The 26,884-nt window shown below is 54.6% G+C and overlaps 2 protein-coding genes across 4 annotated transcripts in view; both read right to left on the bottom strand.

Moving 5' to 3' along the window:
- Nucleotides 1-13,052: 13,052 nt before the first annotated feature.
- Nucleotides 13,053-26,884, bottom strand: part of LOC122378472 (homeobox protein OTX2-like) — a 90,850-nt gene continuing 77,018 nt past the window's right edge. For 2 of the 3 annotated variants that reach the window (XM_043359565.1, XM_043359566.1), the window contains exons 2-6: nt 19,769-19,902; nt 17,996-18,159; nt 16,359-16,655; nt 15,416-15,592; nt 13,053-14,962 (exon numbers count right to left, since the gene is read on the bottom strand). In XM_043359565.1, the coding sequence (XP_043215500.1) occupies nt 14,849-14,962; nt 15,416-15,592; nt 16,359-16,655; nt 17,996-18,159; nt 19,769-19,898 (882 nt within the window). In that variant the 5' untranslated portion in view covers nt 19,899-19,902 and the 3' untranslated portion in view covers nt 13,053-14,848. Of the gene's footprint in view, nt 14,963-15,415; nt 15,593-16,358; nt 16,656-17,995; nt 18,160-19,768; nt 19,903-22,610; nt 22,813-26,884 lie in introns of those variants that run through there. The other variant, XM_043359564.1, reaches the window with a different exon arrangement.
- On the bottom strand, nt 24,098-26,589 carry LOC122378497. The gene is made up of 2 exons (XM_043359608.1): nt 24,531-26,589; nt 24,098-24,108 (listed from the first exon to the last, which is right to left on the bottom strand). The coding sequence occupies exons 1-2, from the start codon at nt 26,587-26,589 to the stop codon at nt 24,098-24,100; spliced, it is 2,070 nt and encodes a 689-aa protein (XP_043215543.1).

Raw genomic sequence — 26,884 nt, 5'->3', positions numbered from 1 at the left:
AAAATTGGGTCACAAGGTATAGCCCTTATAGGGCTATCCAACACCGTTTGCCGCTTGTCGCTAGGTTGCGTGGTTCTCGAGATCTTAGGGGGGGCCAAAATGCCCCCCCCCCCCAACGGGGCGCGTTGCTCGGCAGAGCCCAACGGGGCGCGGGTTAAAAAGTTTGTTTTTGACCATCGTAGGGTTGATTTAGCGCCGGCAAAAATATATGTTAGAGGTTGGGTGGAAAAAGTTAAGGAAGGAAGGCATTTTAACCAGGAGACAAAACGGTAGAAACTGCAACATGGGAACAGATGAGACCATTCATAAGGTGGCAGGTTCTGTTAAACAGAGCCCAAAAAGATCGGTGTGGCGTCGCGGCCAGTGTCTGGGCCTAAAGAAGACTTCGCTACACACGATCAGTAGGTGACATACTAGGGAAATAAGTTAAAATTGGAGCGCTATGATCCTGTGACAGCACTGCCTCCCATAGGGTCCTGTATAAAGGATCAAAAATGACACCGTTTTTGGTAGGTACCTTTCTCACGAAAACCACTTGGACCTCCTGAAAACTAATGGTTTCACCCTAAAAACGTCATGACTCATGATTGATGGACTTATGAACAAGGAAAAGATTGGTCCTGAAATAATGCTCAACTAGACATTAGACAGGGGCGTCGCCACGGATTTTTGACAGGGGGGGGGGGATCGGCCGACTAAAAACCCCAAAGTAAGTAGTTACCGGACTTTTAGGCTAATGTTTTATCTACACGATGGTAAGAGACAGAATTCTTACACAGTACACACCTGAAAATTCCAATTTAAGTTGACATGGTTAAGAGCAATGGCTCTGGCTGGTCATCTATCAACGTGTAATTATTGACGCATGCCACAAATCTGATAGGTAATACATATACAGGGTGATCGAAAAAAAGTGTCACCCCTAATTTAAAATCTACATAACTCGCGACTGGTAGGTCGGATGACTTCGCGCCAGGCAGCATCGAAAAGAGCAGGCAATTTCTTTTCAATTGAATGTATTCATGATTGTTTTCTATTCCAAATCATGTCCCCATGGGCTCAAAAACCAGTCAATGTGCGGCTTTCACGTGAAACGAAATTCACTGAACGGGATCGGACACCGCTGAACGAGAACAATGAGTATCGTAACTCAACATGACACACACCTTACACATTACACATGGAGTGTATGTTGTTCACTGCAGACTGTTTCTCAGCTGACCTTAGACTCGTTTCTCAGCTGACCTTAGACAAGGAAGACCTTATCAGATCTTCCTTGCAAACATGCGGCCTCATTATTCACAAAATCGCCGGTAACAGTAACTAGCGAAACATTGCGACAACACTGAGAGCTGTTTTGATTCCTTTTAAGCATATTAGGGGAATTGGTCTAAAACAACACCCTGATCATTTCTCCGAATATACCCCAAATACACTTTCTTTGAATATCACTCTGAAATTCTTCTAATATACCCTACACTGAGAACCTTTTTGATTCCTTTTGAGCATATTAGGGGTTTTGGTCTCAAACAACACCCTGATCGTTTCTTCGAATATACCCAAACTATACCCTTGTTCTTTAAATAGCTCCCTTGAATTCTTCTAATATACCCTAGTAAGTACCGAAGAGGAAAGGAATATGATTCCTGTTCTATTCCCTGCGATACCCAAGTACACTCCTTTTAACCTACCAAAATACCCTTACATCGAAACCTCTAGTATTCCTTCTAAGCGTATAAGGGGAATATTTTGCAAACTATACTCGCATTATACCACGTAACACTCCCGTATTATTCTGTGATTTCCATCACTGATCTCAATGTATTCTTGCATTAGACCCCACATAAACCCAGAAGGGAAAATAATAATCCCCTAGGTATATTCGTCGTAGAACTTGCTCAGAAACTGTCTCATTACTCTCAGCTCCCTCGTCCGATTTCCCTTTATATATCGTAACACATCCAAAACGAGGGTTAAGGTTCTATCCCCAGCAGGGCGCGTATGGCTGAATAGCCCAGCGGGGCGCGGGTTAGTGGTCAGCAACACGTCCAGGGAGCGACTGCCCGTCCTCCTCGCCCGCCCGGCCGGCCAGTCCCGGCCCGCCGACCGGTCACCGCCGGAGGCGCCGAGCGGCACAGGTACGTACGGTATCTGACAGTAGCGGCAGAGACTGTACACTAGGGTATATTAGAAGAATTCAAGGGAGGAATTTAAAGAATGAGGGTATAGTTTGGGTATGTTCGAAGAAAATGATCTGGGTGTTGTTTTAGACCAAAACCCCTGATATGCTTAAAAGGAATCATTTGAGGAATCATTTGAGTATCTTAAGGGCATTCCGCCAGGAGAACGGCAGAGTTAAAGGAGCATGACACACCATGATCAAAGGGAATAGAGAATCGTTTTGGTTTTCAGTGAACCTGCACTACCGGATTATCAATTTGATGCAGCGGTAACCATGGAACAGCTAAGAAAAATGCTCACGTGAGCTGTCACATGAGCTGTCAGATCAAAAACTCTGTCAAAAGTACAAATGTGCACAACCAAACTTTTGAACACGCCAAATTGCGTCCTCAACATACTTTTTGAATAGCTACATCTTCGTTTACGGCATAAACCATGCATATTTACATCCATTCGAAAGGAAATCGTATGCTCTTTCCAATGCTGCCTGGCGCAAAGTCGTACGGCCAACCAAGCGCGAGTTATATGGCTTTTAAATTAGGGGTGACACTTTTTTTCGATCACCCTGTACATACACCCTGGTCGGGCAGGGCGTTATTACAGCCAAAGTCTCTCTTATTAATTCGGGTATGAATGTCAGGCTTGCAGGACAGCTCGGCATCTCATGCTGCTGTCCTGCTGACCATTGTGGATCTCCCCCTGCACACGCCCACGAGTGTGCCAAGGCCCAAGGGCTTTTGTTGAATCTGTGCCGAAGGTGCAAAGGTTTGAGTGGCTCTAAGACGGAAGACCCTTTAGAGCTTTCCAAACCGAACACCGCTCAGGTTGGAGCCAGCTCTATTACCTCACATTATTTTCTGCGTTGTGACATGCCAAGCTTGAACCTACCTACTGATCAAGTAAATATCAAACTCATTTGATATGCAAGGCATTAACCCTCGCCCTGGCAGGGCATTTTTCATAACACGGCCTGGCAGGGGGGGGGGTCGATGCGACCCCCCCCCCTCGCGATTGGCTCCTATGGCACCTAGAAACACCAAATTTGGTAGGTAGGTGGGCCCCCTGGAGTTCTCGCCCCTGTGCAAATTTGGTTGCTCTAGGTCAATATTTAGGGGGGTTTTGGGGGGTATAAATGTAAAAATTTCGCTAAAAACAGGTCAAAAGTTTTTCGCTTATAACTTTTGATCTAATTAAGATACAGCAAAAAGAAAAGCACCAGTGAACTCAGCACGTCAAGGCGCGTCGAATGATATACTTTTTAGCTTGCTTAAGTGTACTTAAAGTTTTTCTTAAATTTTAAGTAAACTTAAATTAATAAATTAAGTTAAAGTTGACCAAATTGCATCATATCGCATATCATTCGATTCGGCTGATCACCAGGAACACAATGATACCATTTTTGAAGCTCTAGCGTCATTATGTGCCAAGTTATTGGCAAAAACGTCATTTGACCTCAGTTGACCTCATTTGACCTGACCCATGGATAAGTACACCAAACAAAGAAGCACCAAGTGACCTGCTGTTAAGTACTGTGGTTTCAAAGCACAAAAGTGATAAAACGAAGCGGATATCTCCAGTATTTTCCGAATTTAGTATTTTCCCATAGGCTTAACATTACGACGTAATGACCTCTAACTGACCTCAGGTCAGTGACCTCAAAAAACCCGAACTATATGTTATACAACTCGGTGAACTTAGCACATCCTGAAAGTTTGAAGGAAATCAGTGCAAAACTGTGAGTTGGACAGGTGCAAAAAGAAAATTGAAATTTGACCATGACCTTGTACCGGTTTTTCTGACCTGGTGACCTGACCCAAGGTCACCCGGACCTGAAATTTTCAGGTCATATGTAAAAAGGTTGCCCCATAGGCTGTGCCAAATTTGGCGGCGCTGCGCGCCGCCGTTTTTACGCTATCTTTGAAAAACCTTAGGGGGGGGGGGTCGCATCGACCCCCCCCCTGCCAGGGCGAGGGTTAACACACTGTTGAACAGATGCAAAAACACTATTCATCTATTCCGATTTTTCATACTGCACCTAACTCACCAAGGCCACGGTAGTAGCGGCAGAACACCTTCAATCCCCCCCCCCCCCCCATAGCCGTGGGGATGTAGCCAGGCGTGACTGGAGCCGACCGGTGCATACCTCCATTGTGAACTACAGAACGTTATTGCTCTGAATATTATATTTTACATCTATTCTTAACTTTAACCCTATTCCTGGCGGGGGGGGGGCCTCAGGAGCCCCCCCCCCCTGAGGTTTTTTGGTTATATCTCCCAAACGCGTTGAGCTAGGAAGCTAAAATTTTCTGACTTTTCCTAAAAGGCTTCTACGCAACATGTCTGAAAATTTTGAGTTGATCTGACCTCAGGTCAGGTCACCAGAGGCGGTTTGGTGACGCTACCTCAGAAAAGTTTGCAATCACGCCAGAGCTAGAGTTTTTGACCGATCAATTTCTTCTCTTCAGGGTTTAGTTAGGGTACCAGTATGTGCAATTTGTTTATCTCGGAATTTTGATATCGGTGACCTAAGGTCAGGTCAATTTCGCGACCTCCCCATTATAAGTCAATGGGGGAAAAATCAACTCCCTGTTTTTACCACTAAAACGGGTCGGAATGGCCCCATATACCATACATGACTTCATATACGATCAACCTTCACTACCTTGAGGTCTGTTTTGCTGTTGGGCAGCTGTGAGGTCATGTGACGTCATCAAAGGTCACCAAAGGTTTTTGGCCAATAACTCCGTACAGGAACAAGATACAGACGCGTGGATGGTCTCATTGTGTTCAGCTCGTCAAGACGCATCGAATGATATACATGATGACCTCGAGGTCACGTGACCTGAGGTCAACCTTTGACCTTGACCTTTCGAGGTCAACATATATATCATTCGATGCGGATTGACGAGAGGATCACGATGATGCCCTTAGTTTGTTCCTATCTTGACTAATTCGAAAGTTATTCGAGAAAAACTCTCCATATCTAGTGCCGCCATTTTGACTTTTTCGACCCCTGTGACGTCATCTTTGACCTGACCTGAAAATGACCTTAGTAAAAATTGTAGATCTTGGCCGTGCGTATCCAATGCCGTTTACCGCTTGTCGCTATCTTGCTTCGTTCTCGAGATCTCAGGGGGGGGGGGGCCGAATCGGCCCCCCCCCGCCAGTTTCTTGTCCCGGCGGAGCCCGCCAGGAATAGGGTTAAATAATACATATTTTATTATGATGACGCGAATTAGTACTGGCTATGACATCACTTAATTATGCTTAACGTGCTAGTCAGCAATGCTGTCAATAAATGCCAATACCGCCAATTATGTTAATGCAGCATGACTCGATCAGACGCTGGCCAGAGGCCGTTGATGATCCCACAATAAAATGCGCCGAATTTCGGAGGCGGAGTCCGCTCGGCACCGGTTGGATCCTACACGTGCTGTCGGCGGCATCTGGGCGGGTCGCCGCGCTCCCGCCGCTCGGCGGCCCCCCCCCCGCGGGAGCCCGGGCGGGCCGCCGCGCTCCCGCCGCTCGGCGGGGCCGCCCCGCACCCCCCCCCCCGCGGGAGCCCGAGCGGGTCGCGCTCCCGCCGCTCGGCGGCCCCCTTCCCCCCGCGGGAGCCCGAGCGGGTCGCCGCGCTCCCGCCGCTCGGCGGGGCCGCCCCCCCCCCCCCGCGGGAGCCCGAGCGGGCCGCCGCGCTCCCGCCGCTCGGCGGGGCCGCCCCGCGGGAGCCCGAGCGGTCGCCACCTGAGGCTGATTGAATCATATCCTTGTCACGTGCCTACTGTCACAAATATTGACACACATCTTCATCTTAGTTACCCTGATCAATTAGCCAGCAAACGCGGCATGATGTCGAAAAAGAGCATCGAAAAGTTTGCAGCCAAGAGAAGAAGGCTGTGCGAGAAATTTGGGAACAATAGCCGTTTTAAATGATACCACGGCTATCTGGTACACATTTGATGCGCATTAGGTGCATATTTGGTCCAATTAGGCTTAGTGGTGTGTTTCTTAAAAGTTAGCAGTTTCTGCTGCACAGACCTCATATGTCAAATAAATCAGACATTATTTTCGATTGAAACACTAAAGCAAGTCTATGGTACGAAGATTGTAAAATAGATGTGGTGCAGATTGGGTCAAATTAGGTGCATTCACCACATAGCTCGTCGTGAAAACGACTAATAAAGATGATGAACTTGGCCACAGGTTGAGAAAAAATGATTACAGCAATGCCGTTTCCCCCACTCCGTTGGCTATTCCCGGACGCTGCCATTCATTGAGGCCGGTGGGGGGGGGGGCGTTTCTTCCCCCCCCCCGAGATCCCTGAGATTTACCGACTGTTTTTTTTTTCAAAATTCAACGGCATTTAAAGCCACGCAATAGAACTATCTCCAGCTCATTTTTGGTTTCGGCACACTCACAATTCACAAATGCAAACTGAAGATACACGAAGGGTACCTAGCATGTACTTGACATGTTTCATGTCAAAGCCAGGCCACGCCAGGTTACAAAAGTGATGGACGTTTTAACCCTTGCCGGCCGAGGGGGGGGGGGCGCCCCCATAGTTTTTTGCGATAGCTCCTAACACGCCGTCGATATAGCTGAAACTTACCATACCTACCTGAGGCATACCTACCTGACCTTTGATTCAAGCCGAATCTTCTGACAGCAACATAATTTTTGGGTCAGGTCATGTCCCTAGCCTATGACGTCATAAGTGAACCTCTGCACCACGGTCTTCAGATGTCGCAACTTCGCAACGCCTCACTGCCAGAGGAGCTTTCACAGGGAGATGAAACTTTCATGACCTAGTATCCATTAGGAGTCTCACAACTTGTATATATCGGATTTTTCCTTAAGTTCATTTGAGGTCAGGTCATTTTCGTGACCTCACCATTATAAGTCAATGGGGTAAAAATGAAAATTGCTATTCTGGCGTCGGGAACGATCTCCAACTATCTCAAGCAGACAGAATGGTGATTTCATGCACTCCTTGTAAGGTCCGATGCGTCAGCTTTGCTATGTTGACCTTGTGTGACGTCATTTATGACGTCTTTAGGTTCATATTAGTTTTTCGTCAATAACTCCCGATCACATTGAGCTAGCGAGTCGGGAGGGCCACCAATGGAATAAAAAAGACCCGCCGAAACGAATGATATGCAACATGACTTCCTTCAACCAACTTCGTGACCTGGGGGCGCTGACATGACCAATGCCATGATCCGAGGTCAACATCCTAAGTTGACCTCAGCCAAACAAAGAGTACCTATATCATTCGACGCGCCTGAACGAAACGAACACGATGCTGCCAAAATCGCGGCTCTGCGGCTGTTTTTTTTTGCGAAGTTATTCACCAACAACTGAACCGCACCTTGGGGCACTTGACTTGGCCTCAGAGGTCACCAGTTGACCTAGGACTTTAGGATTGGATATCAGTCTCTGCGTCTCGTAAACGGCGCACACGCTCGTTTTTTCCGCGACGCGCTAGCTCCACCAGGGGCAAAACGGCGAGAGGGATCGTACCCCCTTACCCCCTTGACCGGGGCGCATGTAGAAAACCATGGGTCCGGCGACGGTTAATTAAGACACGCTTGTCATGCGATGCATGTTTTATGGCCTGCAATTTTACCAGATAATTCAACAATGCTGTCGTCTTCGGTCTGTGCCATCTGAAGCCATTTTTGGCCGATTAAAGTAAATGTCAGTTCACGATCAGGCAAACAAGTCATTTTTTTTTGCTAAAATTTTTGGACAAAAAGGTAACTTTCGAATACATGTAGAGCTTGAGATCAGAAACACGACGGGGCTATTTGTTGTTTGTCTAAAGTAAAAACGTGCTGAAGACTGCATTTAAAGATTGTTTGAATGAATAAATGGCGACGGTAAAATGTAAAAGCACATGACTATCCCAATTTTACCCGCGCCGTGCTGGGGAGAGAGGAGGGGGGGGGGGGGGGCGTTTTCACGCCCCCTAAGGTTTTCGCAAATATCTTTAAAAAAACGGCGGCGCGCAACGCCGCCGTTTTCGGTACACCTCCTCATACATTTGTTCCGCACATGTTGCTAAAAGTTCAGACCCAGGTTAACCCGCACCCTGATGGGGTCTGCCGAGCAACGCGGTCTGATGGGGGGGGGGGGCATTACGTGCAGCATATAAGTCTTCCGCATGTAAGACTTCCGGTCAGGTCATGACCTTGGCCTGAGGTCAACTTTTCAAAATGACCTTTCAAGGTCAAATTATAGTTCATTCGACGCGGCTCGACGAGAGGAACACGATGCTGGTAAAGTTAATAGCGTGACTTTCCTGAGTCAAGAGTTATTATCAAAAACATTTTTCGCAAAAATGGCTATTTTTAGAGTTTTTGTCCTCTGGAGGCTAAACCGTCGACCTGAGGTCAAATCTGAGAACGATGGTAAAAAAAATCGGTAAAAAGTCTATCGAAAAGCGCTTTTCCGCGGCGCTGTAGCTCTATTGGTTTCCGAATTAGATATCGCTTGGCAGTTTCCAAAATTGTTTAAATGGACAAAATTTGCACCAAGGGCTGATAGAGATGTCAAGTGGGCTGACGCCTAGGTGCAGAGTTTTCGTTTGCCTCCTAAAAACATTGATTATGCATGGTAGTGGTACTGGTGGTAATCATAGGTCAGTTGTAGGTGCTCTGCGAGGATGGAGCGGCAGCGGGCTGAGCTCTGACTCACTCTCTGTGCCTGGACTCATTGGTGCGGCAGTGTCTCGGCCGGCGGACGGACCGTGCACGGCTGGCTGACCGGATCATGTTCCTCTCCTCAGTCAGACGGTCCCTGTCGTGTCGCATTTCACACCGCCGCCTGCGCAGGCCTCAGCCGAACAGACATGACACCATCGCTCGTGTGTATCTAGCCAAGGATTACGAAACTGCAACGGATCTTGCCCAGTAACTACTCGTCATATCTATGGAACGAATACAAGTCTCCTTTGTCCAACATCGTTGCTTCGAAAATGTTGTCATCAAATGTATGCTTGGAGATGTAGGTCTCTAAACCAAGTGTTGATAACATTTCGTTCTACCAAGGACAGATGAGTGCTGCTAACGTGCTAATCGCATTTTACAGCTGCGTTTAGCAATTGTCAAAATAAGCGCTCAAGCTAAAAGTCATGTTGTGCTTGCCTTAGCCGACCCCGTATAGTCAGATTCATATTAGCCGTTTTCACGACGGCCATCTGGTACACATTTGGTGCAGATTAGTTGCAAATTTGGTGCATATTTGGTCAAATTAGGTTCAGTGTGTTTCTGGAAAATTATCAGTTTGGGCTGCACAGATGCTTAGAGGTGAGTGAGGGTAAGACAAAATGCAAAGGAAAAGGGAAAATGCAAACACTCTCCGGATAGTTGCGTCCGCCATTGAGATTTGTGTGCATTAGAATAGATAAATTATTTATCCTGCCTTCCACTGCCGGGGGCAGCGGAAGCCCCCTTCCGCGCCCTCTTCCGAGGCCCGAAGCCCTCTTCTGCCAGCGTCTCCTCTTTATTTCTGAAAATTGGAATGTATTTGCTTCTTTAAAGGGACCCTCCCACCTTCAAAAAAGTAAATTAATTGGCATGAAAGTGATGTCGCTCGGTTCAGAAAGAGCGAAAACGAATATCTACCAAATTTCATCGAAAAATATTCACCGGTTTTCAAGATATTCGACTTTTACTTTTGTTCACTTTTTGGGATCTCCGCCGTTCCCAGCGACTTTAGTTGAAAGTGCGGCACTTGTTGCGCGCAAAGCAGCATATACCACCGCGTGCTATCAAACGTTTTAGCAAAAGATTTAAAATCGTTAGATCTGCGCTGACGTCACACATTCAGAGGGGGTATTCTAATGCATTAGCCCCTCTGAATCCAAGTGCTGCAACTTTGAAATCACATATTTTCGATTTGAAGCACTTCTCGATGTTGTGAGTGCTCAAACCGGTACTAAGTGCAAGCCAGGAACCCCATTTTGGCTATCTCAAATAAAAACTAATGTTAAAGGAAATAGTTCACTTTTTAACATGGGTTTTGAACTGGAATAGCAGTTCCGTAGCTTGGGCTGAGACGAGCATAAATCAGGAGCTTTTACAGCCCAACGATCACCCTAGGCAAAGATATTCTATTTCTCGTCCCGAAAAAGGTGTCTTGCGGTGAGGATGTGTGCCTTGCATATATTTCCATCCAGTATGAAAAGAGCATGGGTCCCGAAAATTCTTCAGAAACTAGAGAAATTATCTACGAGAACTCTAGAGAAATTCTCGTACTGATCAATTAGGACATTCAGGGGAACATTATCAGATCGAGCAGATCGCCCAAATGCCGGTGGCTGCGATAATTTCTCTGTTTCTGAAGAATTTTCGGGACCCATGCTCTTTTCATACTGGATCGCTTGTGCCTTACAGAAACTGGAAAGTTCTTCCTATATCAAAATATAGAAAAAAAATCTTTTGTTATAAAAAGGTTTTATTTTCTTTGCTGATTATTTTGAACATAAAAAATCATAAATCGTTGCAAAAAAAAATAATTTCGTGAAAGTGAACTATTTCCTTTAAGGTGGGATGGTCACTTTAACATATACCTATTTTGTTTTTATACGATAAACTCAAAGTTTTGGATTTTATCATGCCCTTCTAAAAAAGTCAGTTACATTGTGTCGAATTTCAAAACTAAAATATACTATGGTTGACTTTCAAATAATGGTAGTGCTCCTAGCAATGATAGGTATTTGCACGTGCACGCATTTGTTTAGTGTCATCACATACATTGATGTTTTTTCTCTTCAATGGTCAAGACCCGATGTCTTTAGCTTCACTCTGCTCTGAGCTATCATGATCACCGTTTTTCTAAGAGACCACCTTAACCTGTGGCGTACCATAAAAAGGAACCCGGAAATGGAGAAAAGCGCGTGCCGGCGCGGCGCGAGGTCCTCAGAGGTCAGTTTGTGGTAGGAATAAGTTCTGCCGAGATAGGACATTTCTTTTGAAAGTTTATGGAGCGACTGTGGCCTCTCTACAGACGATATGTTGGTGGTGTCATCGATTTCAAAAGGGGAGGGGTGCCGACATCGTGGACAGGCAGGGTCCGGGGGCACCCTGGAGAGTGCGTATGGCGCATGCGCCAGACCAAGTGGGGAAAATGATCGCATGCGATAGGCTTTTAGGCTTACGGGATATGCCAATGAGATCTGAGCTTTGTTAGATATGACAATGAGCTGCTGAGTTCTGATAACCTGGCGATGACGCGCGATTTTGGTCATCAAGAAGCTTTCTTGATGCCTGATGGCTCCTTCTATGGTGCGAGGTTTAGGTGGCCTCTTGGAAAGACGGTGATAGCTCAGAGCAGAATGTAGCTAAAGACATCTTGTCTGCATCAGTGGAAAGACAAAGCATCGGCGCATGTGTTGGCAATTAAAAATGCATGCACGTGCAGATACCTATCATTGCTAAGGGCACTTCAATTAGTAAATAGTCAACCTAGAATTTCTTTAAAAAAAAATTGATGAAGTTAATTTACGTGGATACCTGAACATCTTTTGTTACGTCTTGATACATTAAATGCTAAATATTTTGGAAGCGTCTCAAGTTTTGTCATTTTTTAAGCGAAAAGGCGTGGCATGAAGTACTGAAGCACTAAAACGTAATTTTCTCACAACCTTTGGACTGATTTTGCTCAAATGTTCAGGGAACATGTCAAATTGAGGCATGATAATATATCAAGAACTTGACTTCGCTGGCTCAGCGCGTTTAGAAGCTATTGGCGAAATACGCGGGAGGCAAATTCTGCACCGACAGCGGGGCGCAATTTAACATCCTATTTATTTACACCATTTTACTATTTTGTGTGTGTGCTAAAATTGTGTTATAAAAAAGTGGACTCAATGAGAAGAAAAGCAAAGTCTGTCGTCTAGCCATCCTCAGCGCAAAATAGGTACTTACGCATGTAGGCACTAAACATGCGGTGCGCCTTCTTTACTGGGACGCAACGCGTCTGAAATGTGCTCGTTAGATGCAATGTGTGAGATGTGATGCGAACCTATTTGTACGTGTTTGGGTTGTCCAAGCCACGCGCACGCTTACCTTATGTTTTCAAATACATTGACATCTTAAGCAATCTCTCTCTTTAACTCTCGTCAAGTGAAATTCACCCAAGATGCGCTGGAAATCGTTGGGTCACACCACACCGCCGCCGACGAGTCGGCCGACTACACATTTAGTCGCTGAGCGGCGCTGCTGGCCTGGCCCTGTTTGAGACCGTCGGACAGCCGTCGGATTCCCTGACCGCGACATGAGGTAAGCGCCTGCCGACCGGCCGCGGACCTTGGAACCGCCGCGGCGGTTCCTCGCCGCCAGATGTACGGACCTCACCTACGGCCGTGGCGGACTGCAGGACCGAGACCGAGCGCCGCACCGGCCGCCGGTTTTTGCCGCGGCGGCGCGCCTCTCGTCTCGGACCGACGCGGCACTAATCCCCCCCGTGACGTCAGCCGTGCCGGCGAGAGTGGCCGACTGGGCCGATACCGGTATACCGGCGCGTCCTAACGAGCCCGACCAGGCTTGCACCACCGGTCGGGCCAAGGCCGCGGCGGCGGGGGCCGGCGGCCGGCGGCGAGAGACGCGCCTGCTCTCCGGCCGCGCGCTGCGCCACAAAAAGTCGCCCAACACATACAGGTGCCTGCCAGCGCGCCGTTTCGACATGGCGGCTGGCTCGTCCGCAGTGGTGCAACTACCTTGCGGTGGTGTAGCAACGATTGTCTCGCTGGGCTTTCAGGGACGATCACAGCCGCCAGACGGAAAAAACATTAAAGGCGACGTGTTGACTTGTCTCAAGTCAGCACCGCCATTGCAAACAGCTGAACATTTGACGAAGCAAGATAGCAAAGACATATTTCGTCATTGTATTATTATGTCCGAAAAATGACGTCAAGCAGCATATCAGTCGATACATATACGCATCGAACACATAGCCATCTAGAAGCAGTCGGAACGCGACGCTGCTGGGGCGGCGTGCGGTGCAGTGCGGTCGGTCCGGGCCCGGTGCCGTCAGTGGCCACTGGCGGGAGCCGCCCACCCTCAGGTGCCGGCCATCGCGCCGAGACCACCGCCGGCCAAACACCTCCGCACATTGTACTTGATCAACAACCTCGGGCAGAGGCCGGAGCTGCGGACGGGGGCGGCGCTGCGGCCGGAGCTGCGGACGGCGCTGCGGACGGGGGCGGCGCTGCGGCCGGAGCTGCGGACGGAGCTGCGGACGGAGCTGCGGCCAGAGCTGCGGACGGAGCTGCGGACGGGGGCGGCGCGGAGCCAGTGCGGCACGGAGCCGCCGCCGCCGCCGCCGGCGGCTATTCCACAGAGAGGCACGATGACACGGCGGGACGGAGCCCATCACTCGGGCCGGCAACAGACGCAACACACGCGCCGGCAACAGACTCAACACACGCGCCGGCAACAGACGCAACACACGCGCCGGCAGCAGACACAACAAACGCGCCGGCAGCAGACGCAACACACACGCCGGCAGCAGACGCAACACACGCGCCGGCAGCCGTGTGCCACAGTGACAGGCAGGGCAGCACCGCAGAGACAGCGCCCCACTCCCGGCCGCCACTCGCCACCCATCTAGGGCCGGGCCGGCCCTATCACAGTAAACGCTTGTGTCCGTATGTTCCGTGTAGTCGAGCTGGATGTATGCGTAGTGTGTGTCTCTCTTGTGTGTGTGTGTGTGTGTGTAGGTGGGTGTGGGTGTGTGTGTGGTCGGGTGCGGGTAGATGCGTATGTGTGACTGTGCAGCCGTGTCGGTGTCAGTGTTGACGCGTGTGACTGGAATGTGCGCCCTTCACGCCGCTCTGCAGACGGCTCGTGTTGCTCGCGAGTCCCGATATTGCCCCACAACCGACGCCCTCACACAGACTATACAGTTACACACAAGCCGCCTAAGCAAAAGTCATGGTCATAAATGACGTCATATAACAAAAGTCAGTGATTACAAGTTCTCTTAGTCTTTCTTCATAGAACCCGTTTGCACTGCGGCTCCTCTTCCACAGCAGTGACTCACTGAACCGCTCCTCTTCCACAGCAGTGACGCACTGAACCGCTCCTCTTCAACAGCAGTGACGCACTGAAGCGCTCCTCTTCAACAGCAGTGACGCACTGAACCGCTCCTCTTCAACAGCAGTGACGCACTGAACCGCTCCTCTTCCACAGCAGTGACGCACTGAACCGCTCCTCTTCCACAGCAGTGACGCACTGAAGCGCTCCTCTTCAACAGCAGTGACGCACTGAACCGCTCCTCTTCCACAGCAGTGACGCACTGAACCGATCCTCTTCCACCAATAACTTTACCGTTTCGGTGAAAGGCTGACGTTAAAAAGAGTGTGGTCTTTATGAAGATGCTACCCCAAGCAGGATTGTCGTCAAGCTGCGCTCCGCAGGCTGTCTGATCCTGACGAGCGTCAAAAAATCTGGGCCTTGCCTCCGCTCTAGGGTCTTGTTTCTGGGGTTCCGACCAGCGCGTGAGGCAGGCAGCGCTGCACGTTTTGGGGCGGCGGCGGCTGAGCTGAGGGAGACCCCCGGCACCGGTCGGCGGCGGCGGCTCACCCCCGGCACCGGCCGCCGCCACGGGTTCCTCCGCCTCCGCCGACACCGGCCTGTCGCTGGCGCCTCGGCAGCGTGCCGCCGGCCTACAACACCTGGAAGTTCTGGTAGCGGTAGTCCATTTCGGTGGTGACGCTGTGCCGCGACACGGGAGCCGGACTCGGCTGGGTCGGCGGCATCGGGCTCACGTGGCTGGTCACCTGCCGTGCACAACGGTCAGCGGTCACACGCGAGGAACTGGCAACTTTCTCACGCAGGACTGACAGGGAATGGAAAAGGGTCACAGCGACTCTTCGAAGCCATTGACACCAGCACGCACGCGTTGCACGCTCATGGATGCAAGACAAAAAGAAGTGCTTAAAATTTACCAGCGCTTATTTTGTGCATCAACCTCGTGTCATCAGGAAGAAAGGTTTACAACTTCACGATTATCATCTAGGCAGTCTTAACGCTAGTTTGATCGTCTAAAGGATAATAACGCAAAAATAGACACCGAACACCGACTTCATGATTCAGGTAAACGATAGCCGTTTTTCTCTGTGGAACAAACCACAATGGCCGTAATCAGCGGGCGATCTTCCTGCGGCCGCCGAGGGCCGACCTCTGCCGGAGAGGCGAGCGGCAGAGCGCGCGCGCCCGTCGCCGTCACTCACCGGTGCGCTGATGTTGGCGGCGTGCTGGTTCAGGTGGTACTCCATGTTGCCGTAGTAGGCGCCGTACTGCGGGTAGGCGCCGCCCGGCTGGCTGCCGCTCGAGTACTGGCGCTCCATCGCCGGCGGGCTCGACACCAGGTCGCCCATCGGGTTCCAGATGGTGTTGTACGCGTAGCTCTGCGGAGGAGCGCCGGCGGCCGGTCAGACGGGCGGGGACGGGACAAACGAGCCGGCTCGCGGCGGAATGCTGCTCGGGGAGAAAAGTGCTGTCGGCAGCTGTCGGAGGAGGCGGTCTGTCGGTGACAGACGGCCGCTGCACCCGGAGCGCCGTCCACTGTGCAGGCCATTTTTGAGTGGCCGCGCGTCCAGCAACAGCGACAAACACTCTCTACAGGTGTCGCCGGGCAGCTCGCAAATATGCGATAGCAGTGCTACTGCGTCATAGCGCTTTCGAAAACCGAACCATCAAGAGGGAAAATTCTGAAAGAGGAAGGGCTTTGTCCTTGAGCAAGTAGATGGGCAAAGGAAAGTTCTATTTCCTATCTGTGGGATTCAACACTTTTCTAAACTAACCAGTATTTTTAAACGGCGTTTGTGCACAACGATTGTTCCGGTCGCGCATCATCTACAACGGAAGCAGCGAAACAGTGTCAAACATCTTCGCTCTTTTCCGACACCCGGCTTCCCCACCTACCCCGCTCAGCTAATTGTCCATCTGTGCCAGTCTCTGAGCTGGTTTGGCGGGGCGCGGGAGCTGACCTGGAGGGGCGCGGGGAACTGACCTGGCTTGGCGCGGGGAACTGACCTGGCTGGGCGCGGGGAACTGACCTGGCGGGGCGCGGGGAACTGACCTGGCGGGGCGCGGGGAACTGACCTGGCGCGGCGCGGGGAACTGACCTGGCGGGGCGCGGGGAACTGACCTGGCGGGGCGCGGGGAACTGACCTGGCTGGGCGCGGCGCCAGGAGAGCTGACTGGAGGCGGCGGCACAGACGATGAGCACGTGATGGGCGGCGAGTACGGCGAGTCGCGCTGCACGACCGGCGGCGACGGTGTGCCCGGGGCTACGCCCGGCGTGCTCGGGTCGCCGGCCGTGCTCGACGGCGTGGCGGCCGCCGGCGGAGTGCGCGTGCGCGGCTTGGGCTTGGGCTTGGCCTCGGGCGGCGGGTTGGGCGTGGCGCCGGCCGAGTTGGTCTGCTTGGCCTGCTGTCGGATCTTGGCGCGTCTGTTCTTGAACCACACCTGGCGAGGGAAGAGAGAGGGTGAGAGGCGCCCCTGCCCGGCTGAGTCACCGCGCCGCCTCCGCCGCCGCCGCAGACCGCCGGCTGCCCTCACTCCAATTGGCTCCAACCAGCGGGTGGGAATTTGAGCAGCGGCCGACCGTTCGTGGCCAAGTCCGGTCTAGATAAGGCCGACTAGACTGGCATTTTATTTCGCGGTCTTCCCAGCCACATGTGTGGGCACACTCCAACAAAAATACAATATTCCGGCACGATATCACGGACCTGCGCCGGACGCCAGGCCTGGCAGCTATTCTGCCCCACCCGTCTGAGCTGGCCACGGCCCGCTCCTACAGCCACCGGGCCAGCGAGCGCTGGAGTCAACGACCGGGGACAGGTCAGATCGCGTGCACGGCAGCCGGCCACACCAGATGTCTGCCGACGTTTCACCGGCCCGGATCAGGGAGTCGTTCAGTGTCAGCCGAGACCTACAGCCGCCGCTGAGCGGGCCGCACGCCCTCCCTGGAGAGGATCAGCCGGAGGCCCCTCTAACCTCACCGGCTCTAAGCCTGACACAGCGGACGACGGGACCGCAGCACGCACGCTCACCACACAACCTCGCCAACACACGCAAGGCGCGGGTCGGCTCGGCCGCGGCTGGGGGAGGCCCTCGGCGCAGACCTGGGGGTGAGGCCCTCGGCGCAGACCCCTGTCTTCCAGACCCCCGTGTTCCAGACTCTGTGTCCCAGACCCCCTATGTCTCGGACTCCTGTGTCCCGTGCCCCTCCCGTGTCCCGGACCCGGTGTCTCCTACGGTGCAGTACTGTCCGGTGCAGTGCTGTCCGGTGCAGTGCTGTCCGGTGCAGTGCTGTCCGGTGCAGTGCTGTCCGGTGCAGTGCTGTCCGGTGCAGTGCTGTCCGGTGCGGTGCTGCCGGCACGGTTCCCAGGCCCGGCCCGGCCGCAGCTCCCCAGTGTAATCTGCGGCGGCGCGGCGCCCTCGGACAGGACAGGACGGCGCGGCGCGCCGGCGCGTTCACACGGTGGAAGGCCGCTCAGTGACTGCTGACTCACCGAGATCGGACTGCGCGCGCCGGCCGGCCAGATCAGCACCAGTATACCCGGCCGTCAATACCTCCACTGAGCCGCTTTGGCTTGCACGAGCCCATTCATGACTTATAGCCGTTTTTAAGGCTATGCAGGGATTGAAACGGGCTGCTGCTGATCGGCTCAGACAGATGTATCAATGAAGTGGCCGGATCATAGTAGTACGGCGGCCGGCGGCTTTATCCGAGGATAACGGCTGCAGCCCCGGCCGTGCCTGCGAGACACCGTGCCCACAATGGCCGACCGCGTGTCACTCACCTGGACTCGGGACTCGGGCAGGTTGATTTTGATGGCCACCTCCTCCCTCATGAAGATGTCCGGGTAGCGCGTCTTGCGGAACAGGTCTTCCAGCACATCCAGCTGCTGGCGCGTGAACGTGGTCCGCTCGCGCCGCTGCTTCCGGCCGTTACCGTTACCGCCAGCTGGAAACGGACACACACACAGTTAGCAGCCATACCAGACGGAAACGGACGCACACAGTTAGCAGCCATACCAGATGGAAACAGACACACACAGCTAGCAGCCATACCAGATGGAAACGTAAACACACAGTTAGCAGCCATACCAGATGGAAACGGACACACACAGTTAGCAGCCATACCAGATGGAAACGGACACACACAGTTAGCAGCCATACCAGATGGAAACGGACACACACAGTTAACAGCCATACCAGATGGAAACGGACACACAGTTAGCAGCCATACCAGATGGAAGCGGACACACACAGTAAGCAGCCATACCAGATGGAAACGGACACACAGTTAGCAGCCATACCAGACGGAAACGGACACACACAGTTGCCGGCACAGTCAGACGGACCTCCGCCGCAAACGGGAGCTGCCGCGGCCGGCAGGACAGCACACGTTCGGCCGATCATTTGACGTCATCGATCCATCGGTCCCGGTCCGGTCACGCTGTCGGCCCAGCGCGACCGCTCTAAGGCTTCCCCCGCCCCCTGCCCGCCGCAGGGAAGCCGCTCAGCGCAGCGGAGGCTGACCGAGGATAGCTCACGCGCGGCTCCGTCTCCGTGGACAGGACACGGTCGGGGACGGCGGCGGGGAGAGCATATCGAGGGTATCGGGGGGGGGGGAAGAGGCGGAGGGTCGTGTAACGGAGCAGTACACATGGTGACTCGGGGGCTATTGATCACTCGGTGTTTTTGTTTCGCGTATGCATTGACGCGTGACTATTTGGGGAAGGGAACGTTGAACGTCCTCACTTTTCCCGTGCTCAGCTTCAACTCGAGTCTGAAGCCCGCAGATGCTAACCCTATACACCTGTTATAGACAGGTGACGACTGATGTTGAATGTTGATAGTGTTAGGAAGACATGTCTGCTAAATTATCAACAGAGAAAATCACTCGCCTCCCTACCTATACGTGGGAAGACATAAATATATACTGTACCTACAGTTGCGCTTTCGCTTCTTTTATAGAATGGCACTTCTGCTTAGACTTAAAAAACGTAGAAGATTTTTGAATGAGATCCGGCAAAAAAGTGGATTGGCAATATTTTTTTGTTGCAAACAAGTGTAAATTATGAAACGCATTGTAAAGAGATCTGTTATAGCAACGTTGCAGCTGCCACAGTATCGGAACCTACGGGTTGTGGGCCACTCGCCTGATCCGCGGGACACTCAAAGGTTCCATGGGACACTCACCTGGGCTGACGGCACTCACCAGGCGTGTAGGGCACTCACCGGGTCTGCAGGACACTCACTGGGTCCGTAGGGTACTCCCGCAGTCCGCGGGGCACTCCACGGGGTCCATGGGACACTCACCGGGACCGCGGGGCACTCACCAGGCCCGTAGGCCGTAGGACACTCAATTTGTCCGTGGGGCATTCACGGGATCCGTGGAGCACTCACCGGGTCCGTAGGGCATTCACGGGATCCGTGGGGCACTCACCGGGTCCGTAGGGCATTCACGGGATCCGTGGGGCACTCACCGGGTCCGTAGGACACTCACGGGCTCCGTGGGGCACTCACCGGGTCCGTAGGGTACTCACGGGGTCCGCGGGGGCACTCACCGGGTCCGTAGGGCACTCCGGAGGGGAATCCCTCGGGCATCATGACGGGGTAGCTGGGCCGGGCCACCGGGTATCCGGGCAGCATGCCTCCGGCGCCGTGCGGCGACGCTCCGAACGACGGGAACGCCATCGGGCTGAAACGCACAGAGGCCGCCGTCAGAACGGGTAGGTACTCGGGGCCATCGGGCTGAAACGTACAGAGGCCGCCGTCAGAGGGGGTACTCGGGGCGGGCAGCAGAGCGGTGGGAGTCAGTGCCGCTGTCCCCGAGGAAGGGTCGAGTGCGTCAGTGAACGAGAAGTGTAGAACGGCGACGGCCCTCCCATTCCACAGAGTCAGCGTGGCAACAGTGCAAGCACCATTGACAACTTCGTACAAAGTAATGGAGAACGTAGTAAATGCCAAGCTAGCAGTCAAACTGTCCTTCACGAACCCCCAGTCTAAGACCCAGTGGACGTTGTCACGTGACAAGAATGCAGCTCGGGTGCCGATCGTCGGAAGCGGATGTGCCGCTGACGCATCGCGGTCCTTCCGACTGCGCCGAGGGCGCGCCTGTTCCGCACCACGTCATCTGATGGAGCGGACGGCGACACGCCAGCGGCCAGTCGGCCGAGACGGGAAACTCTGCAATTCCAGCTGCTTTCGGTACATTAGCTGCGTGTGGGCGTGCGAAACATAACCTCCGTTTCGTCAGCCACAACCGAAGCGAGTAGTGAAGTGTGTAAGTCAAGTTATATATCTCGCCTTCAACCAGAATTGTTAGGCCCAGTCAAATTCTTCTAGCCTTCAGCGCCGTGTTAAAGTATCTATACTCTATGGTCGAATGGAGAGCTCCAAACGATCCAACTATGTCAAACTAGCATTGTGATAATTAAAACATCCGCCCGGTCCACCTGTACCGAACTCTGGTACACCGCGGTAAATAAAATGTCCCGTCTGCGGCCGAACTGAGCCGTCCGTCCGGCTGTCCCACCTGCGCGGCCCGCACCATTGCGAGCTCAGCTCCGACGCCGGGCGGCCGCCGCAGATGACCGATAGCGCAGCCTCCGCGGCCAAGGTGTCCCAAGAACTGGCGCGGGCCCGATTCCGGGAACGGCCAGCCCGCGATAGCACGAGACGGGCATTTTTGCCGGCAATGCAGCACGGCGGCACCTGCGCCTGCAGCGAGTTGCAACAGCGTGTGGTCACTGGTGACCGGGCGGCGGTGACCGCAGTCGGCTCCCCCGGCCCCGGCCCCGGCCCCGGCCCCGGCCCCGGCCCCGGCCCCGGGCGCCGGCAGTCGGCCCCGGGCGCCAGGGCAGCAGCCGTCTCGGCGGCGCCCCTGCGGCCGTCAGTCCGGGTCACCCGTGGCGGATATCCGGCCGCGGTCCCAGTGCTCCCGAGTCGGCGCGCACGGCCACGGGGAGGCGCCTGTTCCGCGCACACACTGGTCCGGGGGGGGGGGGCGTGCTCTGCGGCGCTTATCTGCCAGGAAAACAAACAGCCGAGCCTGGGCGCCGGCCCGCACCGTGCACCCTTAGTCGCCGCTCATAGCCGGAGAGATGGCCGCAGGTTGCCAGCAGACTGTGCACCTTTGAACCGATGTCAGGGTCGCAGCCCTCGACACATGAGCTCAGTCGGAGACAGTTCGACTGCTAACGCTGGAATTTGGCGATGGACAATCGTCGGGACAAACGATCGCGTTTGTGGCAGAGCTAGCGTCCAGACCAAAATGCCCACAAACTAAAGCAGAAACGCCCGCGGGCCGCCCGGCTGCTGCGCTCGGGCGCTCAGGAGACAGGTAACCGGCACCTGTGGTCGCTCAGGAGACAAAGACCCGGGACCTGCGGGCGCTCTGGAGACACAACACCCGGGACCTGTGGTCGCTCAGGAGACAGGTAACCGGGACCTGCGGGCGCTCAGGAGCCAGAAACCCGGGACCTGCAGGCGCTCAGCCGGCGAGCCGGGACCTGGCGCAGGTGGGGGCCGGGGTGCAGTGGGGTCACTGGTCAGAAGTGGACGGACCTCTCCGCCTCCCTGCAATGCACTGCCGCGCATGCCGACAGAGAGCTCCGTCAGGAGTCCAACTCGGGAGCGTCAGGAGTCCAACTCGGGAGCGTCAGGAGTCCAACTCGGGAGCGTCAGGAGTCCAACTCGGGAGCGTCAGGAGTCCAACTCGGGAGCGTCAGGAGTCCAACTGTCTCCGACAGCTGCTCCGACACCCCATACAATGTGGAAAACCAAAACCCAAATTGCAGGCCATGCTAATACATGGCCTGTACAGGGCCTGCATCCAGCCTGTGCACAGTGCAGTGCAGTGCAGAAAAAGATTCATAGAATGGGACATAGTTTTATATCTGCATGGCTGCTCCTGCAGTTCAACTCAGTGTCAGCCAGCAACAAACCTTGTGGCGACTTGGGCCACCCACGGCGCAGTGGGGATTGGAGGACCTCACGGCAGGCAAGAGCTCCCGGCACGGCTTTTAACTTCATAGAGCAAGGCACTTGTTACTGAGCAGTGAGAGGAGCCTGCTAAGAAGCTGGACCAGAATCTGAGCGCCCGCTGCCCGAATCGCGGAGGCGCTTCTCCTCCGGAGATTAGCACGGGAGCAGTACACGCTGTCGACAATAGCGGCGAGCTGATGATCTTCTCACTCCTCGCCTAATTCCCATCCATCGCAATGTTTAGCATTGGGATTACAACGACAGCTGGCAGCAGCTGAAATCCTCGGATTGCAATGAAGGATCGCCGAGGATTATTAGGTACTTAACGATTAACAACACCATTACGAATTCATCACGGAGGGTGATCCTCTTTTTGTTGGTGTGTCAGCTGCGGCGCCGCGCGACCCGAGCCGCCCTCACCTGGTCACAGAGGCGAGCTCCTCCTTCCTGGCGCGCTCGTAGTGTCCGGCCAGCGAGGCCGGCAGCGCGGCGCTCTCCACTCCGCTCGGGCTCATTGTGGCGTCTGACGGCGGTCCACTCCGCGCGGCGCTCGGCCCGCCCGGGCCCGCCGCCGCCGGCCGGGACCGGTCCGCGGCCGGCCGCCGGCCGCCGGCGGAGGGCGGAGCGCACCCACCGGCCAGTAGGGGCCGCCGCGCCGGCCCCGCTGAGCGATCCAGAGCAGTGGAGGTGGCGCCGGCCGGCGGCTCTGACCCGCGGCCCACACCGTCCCACCAGAGAGGGATGCCAGCAAAATGGCGGCCGGCGGCCAGGGGCGGCACGCGGGGGCACTCACCGCCCTACACCCGCGGTGTCAGCACGGAGCGGTGATGGGCGCCGAGCGCCTCCCGAGCTCCAGCGCCGAGCTGAGCGCAAACAAAGCCCACCCATACAGAGAAGGTCCTCCGAGCGGGAACAGCAGGTGCCGCTGCGCCCCAGATGCGGGAGCCGGCGAACCGGGGCGGTATGCGGTCAGGGCCTGTGCCACGGCGGCGCCCCCAGGTGCTGTAGTGTCCCGTGCATTGTGCTCCTCTGAATATGGGGCAGCAATGCTTGCACCGGGCTGCAGCTGGCTGGCTGGCCGTATGGATTCATAGTGTGGATGCCGAATTGATTTCTCACATACCGTATGGATTCATTGTGCGTTGACTGAAAATAGAAAGAAATTGATATGTTGTTGAGTGCTCTCGCGAGGAACATCTTGTTATGATAAAGTATAGTATTTGTTATGACCTTTTTCTCGAATTAAGAAATGTAAAAAAGTCGTTAGAATAGGTACCCATTAGAATACATCACTGTGGCATTCAAACTTTGCGTCTATCGTAGACTGTATTTCTTCACCCTTCAGACATCTCAACGCGCACACCGACCCGTCCTCTCTCTCTCCCGCCCTGCTCTCCACTGCCCGCCCGTCTCCCAATGTCCAGCCGGGCCGCCCGATATACGGGCCGGCGTGTCCCTGCTGCCGCGCACATGTGTGGCCATAGACCTCCATTTATGACCACTTATGACCCGACGCCGACCCTACGCGACAAGGCTAGAATACAAACTATGTGAACAAACAGAGAGACACATTCCCCCCTGTTCCTAAAGAACACATCTAACTACAGTTTAACTAATGGGGGATGGGAGCGCCGAAGAGTTGCGGCGCACGCCTGCAGCGCAAACCCCTTCTTAGCACGTCACTATAACTATCGATATTATCTACACTTTCCGCTGGCGCTCTACCTTCGTTCACACGGTCGTTTGACAATCCCTCAGTTTCTGTTTTTACAACTTTCACTGTATGGATCCGCTCCTCTGTTCCGGCACCGCCATCCGCCTCAGCTGCTGCTCGAGGGACCGGCTCGGTCTGCTCGGTCGGCGCGACAGCTGGGGTCAGCTCTGACGGCTCCACCGCCGCCGGCGCCTCAATGGCCAGCTGTCCAGGCACATGGGCGGTCGGAACCGGACAGGCGATCTCCTCTTCCTGCTCATCATCCGTCGAAGCAGCCATTGCGTCGTCACCGTTGTTGGCAAGACGATGACGAATGTTCCGCACGTGCCATGGGACTCCATCCACTTCAATCGTCTGAGCGGATACGACTTTGGTGACAGTGCCCTCCTTTGACACGGCGGTGCACCGATCGCCCCGTTTTCGGACCCACACCGCATCACCGGGCTGATACACACCAGGCTGGCCGGCCATCTGAGGAGGAGCAGCTGTGTTTCCCTGTGACTGCACGCACAAGTCTCTGCCAGCCTGACGGTAGGCACCATGTATCGGGGCCGTGGTAATATCACGCCCGTCCTTGGGCGTGACATTATATCGGTGCACGGCTTCTGGTACGGTGCATCCCTGACGGGCGGCCATCACTTTGATGGTGCGGTGGTGGCGCTCGATGATGCCATTCCCACCAGGTTCATAGGCCGCGCGATACCTCAGCTCGACGTCCCACCGCACCGCGAACGCCTTCAGCTCTCGACCCTTGAATTCGGTCGCATTATCCATTAGAAGCTCGGCCGGTGCTCCTCGCTCCAAAAACAGAGCCTCGAGTTGTCTGACGATCTCGCTCCCGTCAGAGCGGCGGATCTCACGCCACATGGCGTATCGCGACGGCCCACAGTCAATCACGGTGAGATAGTGTTTTCCGCGGAAATGGGTTACGTCCATTGCCAGCCGCTCCCAGTTGCGCTCGACCGCCAAGGCACCATGCTTCCAGCGCGACGGGGCTGGGTCGATCGACGCACACACCTGGCACGATCTAACGATCTGACGAACGGCCGACTTCGTCACGCTCTTTCCCAGCTCTCGGCGCGCATACCACCACGTCCGCCGCAATCCCTGGTGTCCCACACTTTCATGCACCGCCATTATGTCCTCCGGTCGAGCTGTCCTAACGGCCGCCACCACACCTGTCGCCTGCTCGCTTCCGGTTCTGATCCACTCTTTTGGTACTCTCGTGAGCTCGTCTGCACGGTTGGCAGCCGACGGCACGAGCTCCACTGTCACGACGAGGTCGTACTCGCTGGAGAGCTGCTTGAAAACGGCCACCCGCCGCCGAACCAGCATTTCCGACTGTGCCTTTGTTCTCAGTCGGGCACGGCCTGTCAGAGCGTCGGTCAGCCAGCGCTGAACAGTGACAGAGTCTGTGCGGAGGATCACACGCTTGAATCCCCACGCCACCGCCATATTCATACCGTTCAGCGCGGCATCCAGCTCCGATAGGTTTATGTGCATGTCTGAGTCACTGTCAGATCGGAGCCACGCGGCGTCTTCGATAACCTCACCCGTGGTGGGGTCACTTAGCACTACGCCGCGGGCGATGGAGCTGGCATCAGTCCACACCGTCACCGAGTCTCCTGAGACACACCACTGTCCTCGTGCCGGGTCACACTCTGCCAGCTGCCGGGCCACATCACTAACTTGTTTGCGCAGGTCATCGTCGGTGATCGGTGAGTCCCAATCTTTGGTGACCTTGTTCGCCGCCCTTTTCAGCCAGGCAGCGGCCGGCCGCAGCCACCCGGCGACGGGCACGTGTGAGGTTAGCTGACCCGCCCAGGCGAAGATTGACCGCCTGGTCAGCACCCCGGGTGGCTCAGCTGGTGTCACGCCGTCCCGAGACCATCTCAGTGTGCCGTCACCGCCAGACTGCCGTCTCACTCGGAGCCCCAGCATCCGAGCTCCGGCCTCATCCGCTACCCGTTCCGGTGGCTTACACGAGAGCCCGTATGCGGAAAAATGTTCGGCCACCCGCTCAGCCGAGATGAGCGTTTCGTTGACGAGCAGGTCGTCAGCGTACGGGAGCACTGCTTTTGCGATCTCTGAACTTTGATCCAAAACTTCCCGCACTACCGCTCGCATGATGCCGCTTGCAACGCTGAGACCAAATCCGACCCTTGTCAGACAATGTCGCTGGCCGTCCACGATTACCGTCTGAAACGGCCACAGCTCCTGGGCCACGTGCAGCTGCAGAAACGCCTTCTTCAGGTCGATGACGGCCACATCGTCGCCGTGTTGCCGCCACTTGCGGAGCTGGTCGCGGCACACATCAGCTTCAGCCGTATGAGCCACCAGGTGCTCATTCAGTTCACGGTAGTCGAGCACCGGCCTGACCTTGTCCTTGGCTTCCTGGGTGACCGCCATGAGCGGAATTAGGCCACGCACCGGCCCGTGTTCCTGCTCATTGTACGGTTGCAGCCACCCTTCCTCGATCCACAGCCGTAACTCTGCGTCGAACCGCTCCTGCGACTCTGCCGGCACGCGATATTGCGGCACAGTATTCTTGAGTTGTTTTGGCTCCTTTCCGTCGGCCCACTTCCACCAAACTGTCCACTTTCCGTCGCTGAACTTAGCCACAAAATCAGCCGTCTCGATCTGTCTGTCCACTGGACCACGCCCCTGAGACACCGCTGCCGACATACCGCTCGATTCTGCCTTTACACCGGCGCACCCCGAACGCTCCCCCGTCACCACTTTACCACCAAAACGCACCTCTCCACCACTAACAAACACACCACCCAGCGCCTCTAACCCGGTCATGCCCAACAGCACGTCAACACCCAACAACCTTTCCGCCACTACCACAGCACGGACCACCGCCCGCCGTCCTTGTGCCTCCAGCAGCACCTCTGCACTCCCGCTGCATCGCACGACACTCCCATTCACCGCGGTCAAGTTTGTCTCACATCGATCCCATTTATCGACACAACCCGCG

This window comes from Amphibalanus amphitrite, unplaced genomic scaffold, assembly GCF_019059575.1.
Source record: "Amphibalanus amphitrite isolate SeventyFive unplaced genomic scaffold, NRLGWU_Aamphi_draft 000060F_arrow, whole genome shotgun sequence".
Taxonomy (NCBI): Eukaryota; Metazoa; Arthropoda; class Thecostraca; order Balanomorpha; family Balanidae; genus Amphibalanus; species Amphibalanus amphitrite.
Note: the sequence above shows the minus strand (reverse complement) of the source record. Positions and strands in the feature narration are given on the sequence as shown.

What these genes read in the sequence shown, in the direction of transcription:
- LOC122378497 (XM_043359608.1), bottom strand. Translation starts at nt 26,589, where the DNA reads ATGTCGGCAGCGGTGTCTCAGGGGCGTGGTCCAGTGGACAGACAGATC.